Raw genomic sequence first — 20,113 nt, 5'->3', positions numbered from 1 at the left:
TTGCACGTCCAGGGCCTCGCTGCGATGGAGCACTTCCTTTCACGCCGATCACCTGCCACCCTACCTAAAACCTCTTTCCTCATCACCTTAGCCAGCTTCACCCTGACTCACAACTTTTTCACTTTTGAAGGCCAGACATACCAACAATTAAATGGAACAGCCATGGGTACCAGGATGCCCCCCTCGTACACCAACCTATTCATGGGTTGCTTAGAGGAAGCCTTCTTGGTTACCCAGGCCTGCCAACACAAAGTTTGGTACAGATTTCTTGATGACATCTTCATGATCAGGACTCACAGTGAGAAAGAACTCCAGAATTGCATCTCCAACCTCAACTCCTTTGGTTCCATCAGATTCACCTGGTCCTACTCCAAATCCCATGCCACTTTCCTTGACGTTGACCTCCATCTGTCCAATGGCCAGCTTCACTCGTCCATCCACATCAAACCCACCAACAAGCAACAGTACCTCCATTATGACAGCTGGCACCCATTCCACATCAAACGGTCCCTTCCCTACAGCCTAGGCCTTCGTGGCAAACGAATCGCTCCAGTCCTGAATCCCTGAACCATTACACCAACAACCCGAAAACAGCTTTCGCATCCCGCAACTACCCTCCCGACCTGGTACAGAAGCAAATAACCAGAGCCACTTCCTCATCCCCTCAAACCCAGAACCTCCCACAGAAGAACCACAAAAGTGCCCCACTTGTGACAGGATACTTTCCGGTACTGGATCAGACTCTGAATGTGGCTCTCCAGCAGGGATACAACTTCCTGCCCTGAAATGAGATCCATCCTTCACGAAATCCTCCCCACTCCGCCAAGAGTGTCTTTCCGCCGTCCACCTAACCTTCGTAACCTCTCAGTTCATCCCTATGAAATCCCCAAACCACCTTCCCTACCCTCTGGCTCCTACCCTTGTAACCGCCCCCGGTGTAAAACCTGTTCTATGCACCCTTCCACCACCACCTACTCCAGTCCTGTAACCCGGAAGGTGTACACGATCAAAGGCAGAGCCATGTGTGAAAGCACCCACGTGATTTACCAACTGACCTGCCTACACTGTGAAGCTTTGCATGTGGGAATGACCAGCAAAAAACTGTCCATTCGCATGAATGGCTACAGGCGTTACTGGATACTTCCCACTAACACCAACCTGTCAGAACTCCGGAGATGGGAACTTGCCCTTCAGTATACCCTCTCTTCTCGTTACCCACCAGGCCCCAACCTCTGCTAATTTCAAGTTGCCGCCACTCATACCTCACCTGTCATTCAACAACATCTTTGCCTCTGCACTTCCGCCTCGACTGACATCTCTGCCCAAACTCTTTGCCTTTACAAATGTCTGCTTGTGTCTGTGTATGGTCGGATGGATATGTGTGTGTGTGTGCGCGAGTGTATACCTGTCTTTTTTCCCCCTAAGGTGAGTCTTTCCGCTCCCGGGATTGGAATGACTCCTTACCCTCTCCCTTAAAACCCACATCCTTTTGTTTTCCCTCTCCTTCCCTCTTTCCTCACGAAGCAACCGTTGGTTGCGAAAGCTTGAATTTTGTGTGTCTATCGACATGCCAGCACTTTTGTTTGTAAAGTCACATCATCTTTGTTTTTAGATATATTTTTCCCACGTGGAATGTTTCCCTCTGTTTATATATAGGGAAGCATCTCTCTAAATCTGAATATATCTAAAAATAAACTTGATGTGACTTACCAAACAAAAGCGCTGGCAGGTCGATAGATACACAAACATACAATTATATTGTTTCATATGTGCATTTCTTGGGCACTTGACACGTTCCACATCATAGCGGCTACCGTACCGTGGGGTTTGATCAATAGAACACGCAACCAACCAACCAACTAGCTAACTCTCCTCCTCATCCTTCCCCTATCTCTGTCCATCATGTCCCCCCAACTCATTGTGTATCACTTATCCCACACTCTCTTTGTCCATCCTCTCCTCCCTCATCTCTCTGTCCACATCCTCCTTCCTCATATGTATATCATTTTCTCCCTCCCTTCTCTGTCAGTCTCCTCCTCCCCCTCTCACTGACCTTACTGTTATTGCAAATGGAACCTCGATTGGGAACACAAGTCACAATGAATAGGTTAATCAGTCAGGATCTTTACTACACAGGCCACGAGGGAGACCTATCCGACTGCTGGGTCTGCGAAGATAGTAGCTTTACTGACACTATTTCACACAGTTTTAATCTATAAACAGGCAGGATTATAAATTTAGCCATAAACACAACTTTCCTATTTTCTGTTAAAAATGACTGTGAAATGAAAAACAAAACCACATATTTTCACAGCAAAGTTTAGCACGCTCTTTCTCACAGCTGGTTTAACATGAAGTGTTCATACAATTCTTATTCGATATGCTCCCACATGCTGTCCATGCTTTTCGTCAGTCTCACTGACTCGCCAATCGTGTAGTCGGCCCGCACTGAGTGCATGCCGAATCACATACCGATGGCCACTGGTGGCATTCCAAATAAATAAACCACGAACTGAAATTAATTGAATGTTTGCAACACACCAAGTTACCATGAACTGACATCATTTCAAATCTGTAACACACCAAGGATATGATCACTGTAAATGAACACTGATATATTGCCTTAAAATTGGTGTTTTTTTTTTAATATCAATATTCAATGAGGAATTATTTGTTGTTATGAGAACATGCGACAGCAACTGTGAATGTCACTTTTTTTTTTTTAACACGAAAATACGTGACAGCAGAGCTGTCAAACTGATCATCAGATATCTTTCATTGAGATTATTGAGATTTTCATACAAAAAATACCATTGGAACTTCGAACTTTTCTACTGAATTTTCTAAAAACTTGCTTCAATACAAACCTTGGCCCGGTAATTACACAAACAACAAAAATCAGCCAAATCCGTCGATCTGCTACTAAGTGATCATCTTTCGTACATGTGGAAACTGATTTTTATTATGTAGACTATAGTTAAAAATGCGAGCTAACTTGAATTTAAATTCTGTGTAGAATATGATAGAGATTTCATCAGGTCATCAACCTATGTCCGATCTTATAGTAATGACGGCCATTTCTTAACATCATTGATGCTAGCATCTATAAAACTCACTCACTTACTTACTTAGTTCCTGACCCTTGCGGTGATGCTAGACTTTGACAATACAATTGGATTTTCATTTGTGCATAAATATCTGATCAGAATTCAGTGTTGCTGATTTTGCCTTGCTACCCTCAATTAAAGTTCCTGTACAATCAATAAATTTTTACTACTAACTTCCATGACATTGGCAGCAAATTCTGTATTACATCATGAAGCATGGACCTTGCCATTGGTGGGGAGGTTTGCGTGCCTCAGCAATACAAATGGCCACACCGTAGGTGCAACCACAACGGAGGGGTATCTGTTGAGAGGCCAGACAAACGTGTGGTTCCTGAAGAGGGGCAGCAGCCTTTTCAGTAGTTGCAGGGGCAACAGTCTGGATGATTGTCTGAGCTGGCCTTGTAACACTAACCAAAACGGCCTTGCTGTGCTGGTACTGCGAACAGCTGAAAACAAGGGGAAACTACTTCCATAATTTTTCCCGAGGGCATGCAGCTTTACTGTATGGTTAAATGATGATGGCGCCCTCTTGGGTAAAATATTCCGGAGGTAATTAGTCCCCCATTCGAATATCCGGGTGGGGACTACTCAGGAGGACATCGTTATCAGGAGAAAGAAAACTGGCGTTCTACAGATCGGAGAGTGGAATGTCATATCCCTTAATCGGGCAGGTAGGTTAGAAAATTTAAAAAGGGAAATGGATAAGTTAAAGTTAGGTATAGTGGGAATTAGTGACGTTTGGTGGCAGGAGGAACAAGACTTTTGGTCAGGTGAATACAAGGTTATTAGTATAAAATCAAATAGGGGTAATGCAGGAGTAGGTTTAATAATGAATAAAAAAAATAGGAATGCGGGAGTTACCACAAACAGCACAGTGAACACATTATTGTGGCCAAGATATACACAAAGCCGATGCCTACTACAGTAGTGCAAGTTTATATGCCAACTAACTCTGCAGATGATTAAGAAACCGATGAAATGTATGATGTGATAAAAGAAATTATTCAGGTAGTGAAGGAAGATGTAATTTTAATAGTCATGGGCGACTAGAATTCGAGAGTAGGAAAAAGGGAGAGAAGGAAACATAGTAGGTGAACATGGATTGGGGGTAACAAACGAAAGAGGAAGCTGTCTGGTAGAATTTTGCACAGACCATAACTTAATTATAGCTAACACTTGGTTCAAGAATCATAAAAGAAGGTTGTATATGATGTTGTTGGCAGGAGAGCCAACTGTGTTACTGAAGGAGGCCGAAATGCACGCGTTTTAGCTCATGCAGGCTGGTGTGAGGTCTGGAACATGACAAGGGAATTATAATTGAGAAAAACAGACGTAGCTGGTGGAATACTTAACTTTAATTCATTAATGGAGAACTTCGCTCTTTATGGTACATGATTCACAATATCAATAGTATGGATACTGGGGCCTTGCTAGGTCATAGCAAATAACGTAGCTCAAGGCTATGCTAACTATCATCTCGGCAAATGAGAGCGTAGAAGTCAGTGAACCATCGCTAGCAAAGTCGGCTGTACAAATGGGGCGAGTGCTAGGAAGTCTCTCTAGACCTGCTATGTGGTGGCGCTCGGTCTGCAATCACTGATAGTGGCGACACACGGGTCCGAAGTATACTGCCGGACCGCGGCCGATTTAAAGGCTACCACCTAGCAAGTGTGGTGTCTGGGGGTGACACCACAGTATACATGCAAGAATCCTGGAGATACTAGAAGGTATCAGATAGATTAGATAGTGGTAAGACAGAGATTTAGGAACAAGGTTTTAAATTTTAAGACATTTCCAGTGGCAGATGTGGACTCTGACCACAATCTATTGGTTACGAACTGTAGATTAAAACCGAAGAAACTGCAAAAAGGTGGGGATTTAAGGAGATGGGACCCGGATAAGCTGACTAAACCAGAGGTTGTACAGAGTTTCGGGGAGACCATAAGGGAACAATTGACAGGAATGGGAGAAAGAAATTCAGTAGAAGAAGAATGGGTAGCTCTGAGGGATGAAGTAGTGAAGGCAGCAGAGGATCAAGTAGGTAAAAAGATGAGGGTTAGTAGAAATCCTTGGGTAACAGAAGATACTGAATTTAATTGATGAAAGGAGAAAACACAAAAATGCAGTAAATGAAGTAGGCAAAAATGAATACAAACGTCTCAAAAATTGACAGGAAGTGCAAAATAGCTAAGCAGGGGCAGCTAGAGGATAAATGTAAGGATGTGGTGGCTTCTCTCACTAGGGGTAAGATAGATACTGCTTACAGGAAAATTGGAGAGACCTTTGGAGAAAAGAGAGCCATTTGTATGAATATCAAGAGCTGAGATGGAAACGCAGTTCTAAGCAAAGAAAGGAAAGCAGAAAGTTGGGAGGAGTATATAGAGGGTCTATACAAGGGCGATGTACTTGACAATATTATGGAAATGGAAGAGGATGTAGATGAAGATGAAATGGGAGATATAATACTGCGTTAAGAGCTTGTCAGAGCACTGAAAGGCCTAAGTCGAAACAAGGCCCCGGGAGTAGACAGCATGCCATTGGAACTACTGACGGCCTTGGGAGAGCCAGTCATGACAAAACTCTACCATCTGATGAGCAAAATGTATGAGACAGGCAAAATACCCTCAGACTTCAAGAAGAATATAATAATTCCAATCCCAAAGAAAGCAGGTGTTGACAGATGTGAAAATTAGTGAACTATTAGTTTAATAAGCCACATCTGCAAAATACTAACGTGAATTCTTTACACACGAATGGAGAAACTGATAGAAGCCGACCTCAGCGAAGATCAGTTTGGATTCCATAGAAATGTTGGAACACGTGAGGCAATAATGACCTCACGACTTATCTTAGAAGAAATATTAAGGAAAGGCAAACCTACATTTCTAGCATTTGTAGACTTAGAGAAAGCTTTATACAATGTTGAGTGGAATACTCTCTTTCAAATTCAAAAGGTGGCAAAGGTAAAATACAGGAAGCGAAAGGCTATTTACAATTTGTACAGAAACCAGATGGCAGTAATAAGAGTCGAGGGGCATGAAAGGGAAGCAGTGGTTGGGAAGGGAGTGAGACAGGGTTGTAGCCTATCCCCGATGTTATTCAATCTGTATATTGAGCAAGCAGTAAAGGAAACAAAAGAAAAATTCGGAGTAGGTATTAAAATCCGTGGAGAAGTAGTAAAAACTTTGACTTTCGCCGATGACATTGTAATTCTGTCAGAGACAGCAAAGGACTTGGAAGAGTAGTTGAATGGCATGGATAGTGTCTTGAAAGGAGGATATAAGATGAACATCAACAAAAGCCAAATGAGGATAATGGAATGTAGTCGAATTAAGTCCGGTCATGCTGAGAGAATTAGATTAGGAAATGAGACACTTAAAGTAGTAAAGGAGTTTTGATATTTGGGGAGCAAAATAACTGATCATGGTCGAAGTAGAGAGGATATAAAATGTAGACTGGCAATGGCAAGGAAAGTGTTTCTGAAGAAGAGAAATTTGTTAACATCGAGTATAGATTTAAATGTCAGGAAGTCGTTTCTGAAAGTATTTGTACGGAGTGTAGCTATATATGGAAGTGAAACCTGGACGATAAATAGTTTGGACAAGAAGAGAATAGAAGCTTTCGAAATGTGGTGCTACAGAAGAATGCTGAAGATTAGATGGGTAGATCACATAACTAATGAGGAGGTATTGAATAGAATTGGGGAGAAGAGGAGTTTGTGGCACAACTTGACAAGAAGAAGGGATCGGTTGGTAGGACATCTTCTGAGGCATCAAGGGATCACAAATTTAGCACTGGAGGGCAGCGTGGAGGGTAAAAATCGTGAAGGGGGACCAAGAGATGAATACACTAAGCATATTCAGAAGGATGTAGGTTGCAGTAGGTATTGGTAGATGAAGAAGCTTGCACAGGATAGAGTAGTACGGAGAGCTGCATCAAACTGAAGACCACAACAACAACATAGTAATAAAAACATCAATTTATGCTGCATGGATATTGGAAGTAAAATGCAACAGTAATATACGATTGTGATGAAGAACGCAATTATTTATAATCAAACCACTTGTTATGTACTGTGTGCACCAGTCATGTGGAAAACAGACTTCATAGCGTACAAACAGTAGTAAGAGCCAAATGTGGTGTGGCTGTGGAGAGGACTCAAGCCCTAAATGGACATAAGAAATCTGGTCAGAAAGTTAAGATGATGGACTGTCTCATGACTACCCTTAAAAACAGGGAGATGAAACAGATGATTTATTTACAGAGTCGACACAACATAAATTGTGTATCTTTTTTATACTTTTCACTGTCAGCTACTACATAAATGTAATCTTACATCTTCTACAGTGCACAAAACGACCACTTCTCTTTGTGTCCAGAGAACACCTGCACCAATAAACAGGACAGACTTTCTGGAGGTAGGAAAATGCAACACTATCAAGAACTTCAAAGTGGAAAATGGATGTTGCACTGATCAAGTGTGGCCTCTAGATAATGAGAGTTTCATTTTATGATCAGCTGTTTGATTTCACAAGGGTCTTCAGAACATGGAAGTCAGTCCTACATCCATCTTGAACACTACTTTTGTGTTTTTTTTCTCTGAAAATAAGCTATTTACATTAAAAACAATGTGGTTACAGTTTTAAAAAGTTGGTATGGTATTGTGCGCAGAGATACAAAATATTCATTAGATACTATTGACACCATCAGGGAAGGTTTATTATCACAATGCAGAGATAATAACAGATTCCGTACAACATCGATTACCTGTCAGAGTGAAACTTTCTTACAAGAAACTGAAGACGGCATGGCTTTAAAAATTCTTGTTTTCCCTAGCATTTGCTGCGTGACATCTTTATACTGATCTTAGTTCCCTCACTACAAGAAAATAATAGATCTATGTGCATTAGGGAAGCTTCAGATTACATCCAACTGCTTTGACCCACGATGTTATCAATGTCACAGGAACGCCTACTTCAAGTGTATCCAAAATAATAATGATGTGGTCACTACATACACGTGCCAATAAACGTGAACCAAAATAAAAACAACAAAAGAACTTCTCACTCCATCAATAAAATGAAACTAACAGAACAACCAAGGGAAATGGGTGGTTTAGGGCGGGGACAACCAAGAAATATCATAATACTGAACACCACACCATACCAAAAGAAATATTATAGACAAAAATCTCAAGTTGTGAAACAATGCCACAAATACAACAGGAATGAAACACTTCAATTGACCTACAAGCTCAAACAAAGCCCACCAATACAAAAAAAACAACATCCGCAATTCTGAAAAACAGAATCAGACATTTCCTTTGGCCACTGTAGCTCAAACAAAGCCCTGAATACCATAAAACCAACACTACCAACTATGACGACCAGAATTGGACATTTCCCTTGACCAATACAGCTCAAACGATGCCCTTGATACTAAAAAATTAATACCCAAAACTCCAAAAAGTTGAATCTGACTTTTCCCTTGACCTATATAGTGCAAACACAGCTCTTGATACCTACTTGCAAACAAAACACAACCTCAAACTTCACAAGCTACAAAACTCAGAAAACACCACTGAAACCAAAACCCGCAAATTCACTAGATAAATTAAAACACAACCGAAATACCATAAATACAAAACAAACAAAACATCACAATCACTATAGAAAAGAACATAAAAAAAATTATTTACCAACATAAGCTTTTGATAAAATCACTTAGGTTGGACACACACAGCTGCACGCGCTCACTCATTCACACACACACTGAAAAACATGACAAACGTCAAGCTAGTCACACCTAAGAAAAATGCCAAACACACAAATAAAAGAAAAAGACACTGAAAACAAAGCATTCACTACCAAATTCATGTTATAGCCCTAATTACCCAGACTCAAATAAACCCATGTTACCACAGTGATAACCAAGACTCAATTGCACCCAATAGCAAATGTTGAACTCAACCGTCAACATCCACCACCAGAGGGAACCACAACATAACATCAAACACATCGTGGCATAGTGACCTCACACACCACACCATTATGTCACAGGTCAAAGCAGGCAAGTGGAATTGGTCGCTTCCAATTATCTGTCCTAGGGATATTTCGTGTTATTTCTCAATATACATGTAGCAAGGAATATCAATTCATTTTTGATTCCTATTCCAAAAATCAAAGTTATTGGAGCACACAGAACATAACAGCAATAATGCTAAATGTGCCAGCTTACTTGGAAATCAGGGTACATGTGTATTGAAAATGTGTACTGAAAATGAAATATAGGCAACCCCCCCTCCCCCCCCCCCCCCCCCCCACTGTATGGCCATGATGTAGCAATCCTGATAAATTTTCAGTAAAAAAGAAACAGACATCTTAAAATGAAAATGAATTGTTCTCTCTAGTGGATGGATTTTTTTCAGCTGAGGTAGAGGTGTGCAAACTGATCCCAGCAGTAGTGAAATCTATTAAAATATTCTGTCAACTGTCTTGCCACAAATAAGCTGCTTGAATATAAACAGAATACAGTAGCACTGCAATTCTTGCTTATACAGGGTGTTATAAAAACGTACGGCCAAACTTTCAAGAAACATTCCTCACACACAAAGAAAAAAAAAAATGTTATGTGGGCATGTGTCCAGAAACGCTTACTTTCCATGTTAGAGCTCATTTTATTACTTCTCTTCAAATCACATTAATCATGGAATGGAAACACACAGCAACAGAGCGTACCAGCGTGACTTCAAACACTTTGTTACAGGAAATGTTCAAAATGTCCTTGGTTAGCGAGGATACATGCATCCACCCTCAGTCGCATGGAATCCCTGATGCGCTGATGCAGCCCTGGAGAATGGCGTATTGTATCACAGACGTCCACAATACGAGCACAAAGAGTCTCTACATTTGGTACCGGGGTTGCACAGGTAGAGTATCGTGTACGAAATCATGATTAGGTGCTCCATTGAGCGTAGGTGGAAGAACATGGGGCCCAATCACGACATCACCAACAATGCCTGCCCAAATGTTCACAGAAAATCTGTGTTGATGACGTGATTGCACAACTGCATGCGGATTCTCATCAGCCCACACATGCTGATTGTGAAATTTTACAATTTGATCACGTTGGAATGAAACGTCATCCGTAAAGAGAACATTTGCACTGAAATGAGGATTGACACATTGATGGATGAACCGTTCGCATAAGTGTACCCGTGGAGGCCCATCAGCTGCCGATAGTACCTGCACACGCTGTACACAGTACGGAAACAACTGGTTCTCCCGTAGCACTCTCCATACAGTAACGTGGTCAACGTTACCTTGTACAGCAGCAACTTCTCTGACGCTGACATTAGGGTTATTGTCAACTGCACGAAGAATTGCATCGTCCATTGCAGGTGTCCTCGTCGTTCTAGGTCTTCCCCAGTCGCGAGTCATAGGTTGGAATGTTCCGTGCTCCCTAAGACGCCAATCAATTGCTTCGAACGCCTTCTCGATACAAACGTACCGCGCCACGGTTATTGACCCGTGCTAATCCATACACCAAATGGGCATCTGCCAACTCTGCATTTGTAAAAATTGCACTGACTGCAAAACCACGTTCGTGATGAACTCTGACCTGTTGATGCTATGTACTGATGTGCTCGATGCTAGTACTGTAGAGCAATAAGTCGCATGTCAACACAAGCACCGGAGTCAACATTACCTTCCTTCAATTGGGCCAACTGGCGGTGAATCGAGGAAGTACAGTACATACTGACGAAACTAAAATGTGCTCTAACATGGAAATGAAGCGTTTCTGGACACATGTCCACATAACATCTTTTCTTTATTTGTGTGTGAGGAATGTTTCCTGAAACTTTGGCCATACCTTTTTGTAACACCCTGTATATATTGTTGTTGTTGTGGTCTTCAGTCCTGAGACTGGTTTGATGCAACTCTCCATGACACTCTATCATGTGCAAGCTTCTTCATCTCCCAGTACATAGTGCAGCCTACATTCTTCTGAATATGATATAATATAAATTTTTATTTTGCTTACACCTTCACTGGCACTTGGTGTAGACGTGTTCTTCAGTCCTGAGACTACTTTGATGCAGCTCTCCACACTATTCTATCCACAAGTCTCTTAATCTCCAAATAACTATTGCAACCTGCATCTTTCTGAATCTGCTTACTTTATCCATTTCTTGGTCTCCCTTTACAATTTTTACCCCCCTCCCCCCCCCCCCCCCCCATTTCCCTGCCACATCCCTCCAATATTCAATTGGTAATTCCTTGATATCTCAGAATGTGTGGTACTTAGCTATACAAATAAAACCAAATCTTTGGGTATTATTATTATTGTCGTTGTTGTTGTTGTTGTTGTTGTTGAAAAGTACCCATTCTGGAAGGAATATTTTGACCATATTTGTAAGAAAGTGAGAACAAGTACGTATTTACTTCCTGGGCCATGACACCATAAGGCATCTTCAGTATGATATTGTGATCTGTAGTGAGGCACCAACAGTCATCCAAGACAAGCATTTTAAACAAGAAAAAAGATATTATCTGGAGCAAACATGAGAAAGCCGTCACAGAAACTAAATACATATACCATCAATGCTATGTAAAACATCCTGCACGCAATCATGTTTTACTATGTCAAGAACATGATGTAATGATCAGCAACGTACATAACTATAATACATAGGGGAGCGAAAACTTTCACTGAATTAAAAGTACTAAAAAGGCTGCAGACTGCAACCCATGAGCAACAGGAACAATATCTTACAACAACAACTGTTCTTAAAATAACCAATTGAAATACATTAAAGAATTAACTGAAACAAGTATTAGTAGGGAAATGATGTTATACAATACAAGATTTGAAACTTAAATGTTGTTGTTGTTGTTGTCTTCAGTCCTGACACTGGTTTGATGCAGCTCTCCATGCTACTCTATCCTGTGCAAGCTTCTTCATCTCCCAGTACCTACTGCAACCTACATCCTACTGAATCTGCTTAGTGTATTTATCTCTTGGTCTCCCTCTACTATTTTTACCCTCCACGCTGCCCTACAATGCTAAATTTGTGATCCCTTGATGCCTCAGAACATGTCCTACTAACCAATCCCTTCTTCTAGTCAAGTTGTGCCACAAATTTCTCTTCTCCCCAATCCTATTCAGTACCTCCTCATTAGTTACGTGATCTATCCACCTTATCTTCAGCATTCTTCTGTAGCACCACATTTCGAAAGCTTCTATTCTCTTCTTGTCCAAACTAGTTATCGTCCATGTTTCACTTCCATACATGGCTACACTCCAAACAAATACTTTCAGAAACGACTTCCTGATACATAAATCTACGAGGGTCGGTCAAAAAGTAATGCCTCCCATTTTTTTCTACTTAAAAAAATTAAGTTAAGTGTAAATTTGAATTTGGCGCCATTCCTCAAACCTTCTTCTGCAATCCACTGCAGTAGTAACTTTCTGTGTCAACAGGTGGCAGCACAGCAGAAGTTTGTAAGATGGCCGACATCGATGTTCGTTTGAGACAGCGTTGTGTGATTGAATTCTTGAATGCAGAAGGTGAAACGCCCATACGCATTCATGAAAGACTGAAGAAGGTGTATGGTGTTGTGACAGTGGATGTCAGCACTGTTAGACGATGGGTTCGTCGTTGTAAGGAAGCTGAAGGGCAAACAACATTGACTGACGAAAAGCGGAGCGGCAGGCCGGTGAGTGCAGTGACTCCACACAACATTCAGCAAGTTGATGACATCATTCGTGGTGACCGTCGGGTGCCTGCAGATGAAGTGTGTCGCATTATTTCTCTTAGCAAAAGGCAGTGTGATCACGATTATTAAACAATTGGGGTACTCAAAACTTTGTGCACGGTGGGTTCCAAGAATGTTAACCGATCAGAATAAAGAGGCAAGGAAAACAATAGCCTCCCAACACTTGCAGCGCTTCCGTTTGGAGGGAGATAAGTTTCTGAAAAAAATTGTGACCGGGGACGAAACATGGGTGCATTTTTTTGAACCCGAATCAAAGAGGCAGTCAATGGAGTGGCGTCACACAAGCTCGCCGAGGAAGAAAAAATTCAAAACTGTGCGATCGGCAGGGAAAGTTATGGCAACAGTTTTCTGGGATACAGAGGGTGTGATTCTGGTTGATTTTTTGGAGCAGGGATGCACAATAAATTCTGTTCAATACGTCACAACCCTCAAAAAACTTAAAGCACGTCTTCAGCGAGTTCGCCCAACAAAATCAATGGCAGATGTTCTTCTTTTGCATGACAATGCAAGACCACACACCAGTCGTCACACCTCTGACGAGATTGTCAAAATTGGATGGGAAGTTTTGCCTCATCCCCCATACAGCCCTGACCTGGCACCATCAGACTTCCATCTGTTCGGGCCACTAAAAGAAGCTCATCGTGGGATTCATTTTGAAGATGAGGAGGCCATCAAAACATCCGTGCGTCAATGGCTTAGGAAGCAGAGCTGTGATTTTTACCGTGCTGGGATACATGCCCTTGTTCAAAGATAGACCAAAACTGAAGAGATGGGCGGAGATTACATTGAAAAATGACAAAATGATCCTCAATGTTGTGGTTTTCAACCTATGTAATTGCATTTAAATTTCCTGACAATTAAACGTAGAAAAAAAATAGGAGGCATTACTTTTTGACTGACCCTCGTATATTCGATGTTAACAAATTTCTCTTCTTCAGAAACGCTTTCCTGGCCATTGCCAGTCTACATTTTATATCCTCTCTACTTCGACCATCATCAGTTATTTTACTTCCCAAACAGCAAAACTCCTTTACTACTTTAAGTGTCTTATTTCCTAATCTAATTCCCTCAGCATCACCCGATTTAATTTGACTACATTCCATTATCCTCGTTTGGGGTTTGATGATGTTCATCTTATATCCTCCTTTCAAAACACTGTCCATTCCGTTCAACTGCTCTTCCAAGTCCTTTGCCGTCTCTGACAGAATTACAATGTGATCAGCGAACCTCAAAGTTTTTACTACTTCTCCATGAATTTTAATACCTACTCCAAATTTTTCTTTTGTTTCCTTTACTGCTTGCTCAATATATAGATTGAATAACATCGGGGAGAGGCTACAACCCTGTCTCACTCCTTTCCCAACCACTGCTTCCCTTTCATGCTCCTCGACTCTAATAACTGCCATCTGGTTTCTGTACAAATTGTAAATAGCCTTTCGCTCCGTGTATTTTACTCCCGCCACTTTCAGAATTTGAAAGAGAGTATTCCAGTCAACATTGTCAAAAGCTTTCTCTAAGTCTACAAATGCTAGAAACGTAGGTTTCCCTTTTCTTAATCTTTCTTCTAAGATAAGTCGTAAGTTCAGTATTGCCTCACGTGTTCCAACATTTCTACGGAATCCAAACTGATCCTCCCCGAGGTCCGCATCTACCAGTTTTTCCATTTGTCTGTAAAGAATTCGTGTTAGTATTTTGCAGCTGTGACTTATTAAACTGATAGTTCGGTAATTTTCACATCTGTCAACACCTGCTTTCATTGGGATTGGAATTATTATATTCTTCTTGAAGTCTGAGGGTATTTCGCCTCTCTCATACATTTTGCTCACCAGCTGGTAGAGTTTTGTCATGACTGGCTCTCCCAAGGCCGTCAGTAGTTGTAATGGAATGTTGTCTACTCCGGGTCCTTGTTTTGACTCAGGTCTTTCAGTGCTCTGTCAAACTCTTCACGCAGTATCTTATCTCCCATTTCGTATTCATCTACATCCTCTTCCATTTCCATAATATTGTCCTCAAGTACATCGGCCTTGTATAAACCTTTTATATACTCCTTCCACCTTTCTGCCTTCCCTTCTTTGCTTAGAACTGGGTTGCCATCTGACCTCTTGATATTCATACAAGTGGTTCTCTTCTCTCCAAAGGTCTCTTTAATTTTCCTGTAGGCAGTATCTATCTTACCCCTAGTGAGATAAACTTCTACATCCTTACATTTGTCCTCTAGCCATCCCTGCTTAGCCATTTTGCACTTCCTGTCGATCTCATTTTTGAGACGTTTGCATTCCTTTTTGCCTGCTTCATTTACTGCATTTTTATACTTTCTCCTTTCATCAATTAAATTCAATATTTCTTCTGTTACCCAAGGATTTCTAGCAGCCCTCGTCTTTTTACCTACTTTATCCTCTGCTGCCTTCACTACTTCATCCCTCAGAGCTACCCATTCTTCTTCTACTGTGTTTCTTTCCCCCCATGCCTGTCAAATGTTCCCTTAAAATGTATTTCTATTAAAACCGACTATAAGCATTTTATAAGAAAAAGCTGGTCATTTCTGATCCTGATCTCCACTTTGTCATTGTATGCATTTGTCTTCCACTAGTCAGAGAAATGCAATTATTACAACAAATAAGGAAAAAAGATTTCATGAGCAATTTTCGTGTGGCTAATTTGAAGGTAAGCCAGAAAAAAGGGGTGGGGTGGGGGGGGGGGGGACAGTTGAAAATAGGGTGAAGTTTAGCTTTTTATATCTTCAGAAGTAATTGCAGGACAAACCTGAAACAAGTTATTGCTTTTGCAATACAAGCATATAAAGTCAAAAAAAGACAAGGTGGAAGAGCATCAAAAACGGCCGTATACTCCGATGGTACTCAAATTTAAGCAGACTTCTTTTACAGTGTACTACAGATGCTTAATACTCCCTCAGGAAAGCAATAACAGAAGTCATGCTGACTACAGAGTGAGATAAAGTCTGAGGGTCAGTCAACCAGGGGCTCCAGCTCATAGCCTCAGTACACTAAAAACTCATGTACAAAGTACTAGTTTCCCCTGCCGATTAGTTCCAGAATTGTGACTTGTGACAGAAGGTGGCATGACCCAGAAATTGCAACCCGCATCTGGCAATCTATCTTCAGACCCAACTTCAGGTCTTAATAATTTTGGAACTATTCCACACAGTCCAGTGAAATTTTTACAATCCAGTAACATCCATTTAGAGAAAACACTCCATGAATCAAAACACAAACAACATATTTCTGAGGGAAAATAAAAATTTCCAAAATGTGATTAAAAATGTAATACATTAAAAGGTACATATTGTAGGTGCCCTCTATGCCAATTCACCCAAAAAGGGTATAAATTTTTTTTTGTAGTAAGCTTAATGTGGTCTAAACACACACAGAACTCATCATGCCCATATCAGTCACAAAAACTTAATTACATGGACACAAAAATAGAAAAATCTGAAAAATGACCTGAAAAACATGGATTTTCTAAGTGTGGTAGCAGAAAAGGGACAAGTAGTATCCAAGCCAAATTTCACACACTGCATAAGTACACCCTAATGATATATATCTCAAAATTTCAGCATGTTATTGTAAGACATTTGTGTACAATGGAAATTAACAGATGTATTTGGTCATGTGGCCATTGTTCCACAACACAATTTTGTAAAAACATATCGTAAACTTTTCTGCCTCTTCTTATCCTCTCCCACAACTGTTTAATCACTAGGCAACAACATATAGACAGATTAACACAACCTATCATTAAAGTTTACTACACCTTAACTGCTAAAAACCAGTCAATTGTGCTTCGATCAGAAGTTTTCCCACACTTTAGCTACTGTACTCTGTACATTGAGTGGCAAATTGTACTGTCTTCCTGACACTGTGGTAGGAACTGGAACTGCTTCTGTCAGACACACTGTGAAGACACATGTATAGTTATAACCGGACAGTCTGCTCATCTGCACATTGTCAGAGAGAAGGGATGATGGCTCCTTGTGCCTGCAACAGTTTTAACGTGTTCTAGTCTGCTTTTTAGCAACTCTTCGAGTGATTTCACTTCATCTTTCGAAACATAGAATTATTGTATGCCAGAGACATTTTTCTATACCCAGGTAAATAATTGAAGAGGTGTTAGAATGTGACCTTCTGTAGGGTTTTGCAGACTAGCTCGTGATGCCGTGCACTTAATGGTAGCACCAATACCACCACATACATTTTTACCACGACTTGTTGCGAAAAAATTCCATTCTGAGTGAATCTGAAAATCGTGTAATGCATGCATAAATTTTTGAGATTTTTGCAGTTTTTGTACTGACTAGCTGCCCCATCACTGAAGTATTTCGCAAAATGTGTGAGGCAGCTTGTGTTTCACATCTGCCAATATCTGCGAATATGGGCATGAACTGCAATGGCATCATGAACTAAACAGTCACTAAAAATGCACAGGTTCATGACAGACATACCACCTGATTCACCTCTATAGTAAATCGCAAATAGGTGGAGAGTTGCTTGACTGCTGTCCCAATGATATCCTTGGGTGGCATCTTGAACTATAAATGCATAACTTTCAGAAGAGTCTAGTATTACTATAATTTCATCTTGTTTCAAATCATCCTTACAAAACTGGAGATAAGCTGATTGTGCTGTTGCTGAGAAGCTGTGTGTGGTCAGTTTGTCTGTTTTTTGACAACACATTTCAACAAAATCTTCCACTGTACTTTGCTTTGTTTCAAGACTTGTGTGATCCATGTGTGTCCATTGTTTATAAGAAAAAAGTTCATTGTCATGCATAAGGAGATCACCACACAGTTTGTTATTCATGTGTGCTGCAAGGTTTGCCTTACCAGGACACTTTTCACACCTGTGTATCATGCACTGGTTGGAACTGACATCACACACTAGCAGCTTCTTTGCACCAGAAAGCTTTATAGCAGCAAACAGCAGTTTAGCATTTTGATGGGTCTCACATACACAACCATTGTGTGTGCCCCTTGCACTTACAGGCACAACCCATTTTGGCCGAAGATTGAAAAAAGATGATAAACCTACTTTGGTATTGGGATACTTTTCCTTGAATTCTACATATAGTTCTGATATGTTGCATAGCAATAGTCTTTTTTGCATCTGTACACGTACATTTCCCATTTTCACCATTACATTGTCTTTTTTCCAGGCATTATTCGGCTGTAGTTATTATTTTCATAAAACTCCGACACTAGCACCGTTATTTCTGAACTCAATTGCTTACCCTGAGCCTGCTGAAGTTGTGGAAGCACTCCTTGGGTTGCTTTTATTTTCTTAGCTTGCTTTACCATGTATGTAGAAACATTGAATTTCTTTGCAGTGTAGTCAATAGACCAGCTGGAAGGTGCAAGGGGTAAAAATAGTTACTTTTTTCTGGCGTGTGAATATGGCACATTTTTCTTTCAAATCATGCACAATTTTGTTCAAATCAGAGCATTTCTGGCATGATTTCTGTTCCTTTGGAGCAGATAGTTCTTCCTCTTCCACCATTAATGTATCAGCTATTTTATGTTTTAATTCCATTTGAGCTTCTTGTAGTTTTCTTCTGGGCCTGTCTCTTTTCCCAACTTTTTGTGTCTTCATGGGAGACAAACCGAGGGAGCAGTCACTGAAGTATTTAATTTCTCATATGCTGTGGCTTTAGATGGCAGATACTCTCCGACACTGTCATGTAAATTATCAGAATATTCTTCAACTTTTAGCAGTGTAACACACCTGGAACATAGCTTTTGTCCTGGTTTCGTGTCGAGTCCCATGCACTGATTCACTTTCAATACTGATTTTATATAAATTTCTCTGAGGCTACACTTCATTGTCTTCTTACGAATCTGAAATGGATCAAAACAACTTCTTAGTAGGAAAGAATACTTATCCAGAAACACTTTCATATGATGATAACAAAAACTAAAGTTTCAGGGAACTGCTGTTCTTGTGCCCACAGGGTGTATCCCGGATCTCCATAGCAACAAATCTTGGTCCGATTAATCCAGATCATACAGTACAAAGTGAATGCCACATTTTGTTCCGTACGTTGTTTTATGACATTCAGATGCTTTTGCACTACCAATACTGCAACTTGTTTGAACAAAAGCACCACTAGTACACTCTTCTGCCTCCATACTGACTTTCCACAACAGTACTGACCAGTCTGAACTAGAATCTTAAAAACATACATAACCTGTAATTGTTGCTTACTTCCTTTGTTGTTCCTACCTGACAATGACTCATTCTGTCCCTGAAAACTACCATTGTTTAACTTTCTGTTGCCTAGTGGTTCCCAGCAATTGCTTCAGCTTTACCTGAAACAAGCTGTCTACATCATCACTATTAATTGCTAAATCGTTATAAAAGAAACGTAACCAAATACATCTCTGTTAACTTTTATTGTACGCAAATGCCTTGCAATAACAAGTTGAAATTTTGCCACATATTATATTATGGTCTACTTATGCAGTGTTTGAAATTTGGCTTGGATATCACTTGTCCCTTTTGTGCTATCATGCTTAGAAAATCCATGTTTCTCAAGAAATTTTTCAAATTTTTGTATTTTAATGTGCATATAGCTCTGTTTGTGTGACTGATATGGGGAGAATGAGTTCTGTGTGTGTTTAGGCCACATCAAGCTTAATCCAAAAAACTTTATACCCTTTTTGATTGAATTATATTTGGCATAGAGGGCACCTACAATATGTACCTTTTAACATATTACTTTTTTAAATGGGTCATTCCATGACAAATCACCCAGGCCTTGACACCAACCATGTCAGATTTTGATGAAACTTGGTACACAATTACTTCTTTTATCATCCTGAAAGCACTTGTAAAATTATTTTGGTCTATCTCTTATAGTTTTTTTTTTAAATAAATTTTTAAAGTTTTAGATTTGGCGTTGTTTCAGCAGTCGGAAATCTTAACTTAAACGTGTCCTCACAACTAAAAAAATTTGTATATTAAAGAATACTCAAGATATCAGTATGAAATTTTGGAATAAGTTTGTGTATTATATCTAAATGTTAAAAAATTATCATAAAGATATATTAAAAATCTTCCAAATAAAAAAAATTACAAGTTTTTAAGCTAACGGATGTTTAGTTTTACAAAAACTGCAATATCTAGAGTCTCAGACCTGATAGAAAGCTCAAATTTGTTTTAAAATACTCTTAACTGTACAGGCTATTAGATAAAAGAAAAATTATGTTGGCTTTTT

General features: G+C 40.2%; 1 protein-coding gene across 7 annotated transcripts in view; it reads right to left on the bottom strand.

Moving 5' to 3' along the window:
• Positions 1–20,113, bottom strand: part of LOC126293728 (uncharacterized) — a 103,772-nt gene that overhangs the window by 76,979 nt on the left and 6,680 nt on the right. For 3 of the 7 annotated variants that reach the window (XM_049987052.1, XM_049987055.1, XM_049987057.1), the window contains exon 1: positions 18,622–18,701. The exons of the other annotated variants lie outside the window; for them this stretch is intronic. In XM_049987052.1, coding sequence (XP_049843009.1) covers positions 18,622–18,662 — 41 coding nt within the window. In that variant the 5' untranslated portion in view covers positions 18,663–18,701. Of the gene's footprint in view, positions 1–18,621; positions 18,702–20,113 lie in introns of those variants that run through there. 7 annotated transcript variants of the gene reach the window in all.

This window comes from Schistocerca gregaria, chromosome 10 (genome assembly GCF_023897955.1).
Source record: "Schistocerca gregaria isolate iqSchGreg1 chromosome 10, iqSchGreg1.2, whole genome shotgun sequence".
Taxonomy (NCBI): domain Eukaryota; kingdom Metazoa; phylum Arthropoda; class Insecta; order Orthoptera; family Acrididae; genus Schistocerca; species Schistocerca gregaria.
The sequence above is the reverse complement of the archived record's forward strand: the minus strand, read 5'-3'. Positions and strand labels throughout refer to the sequence as shown.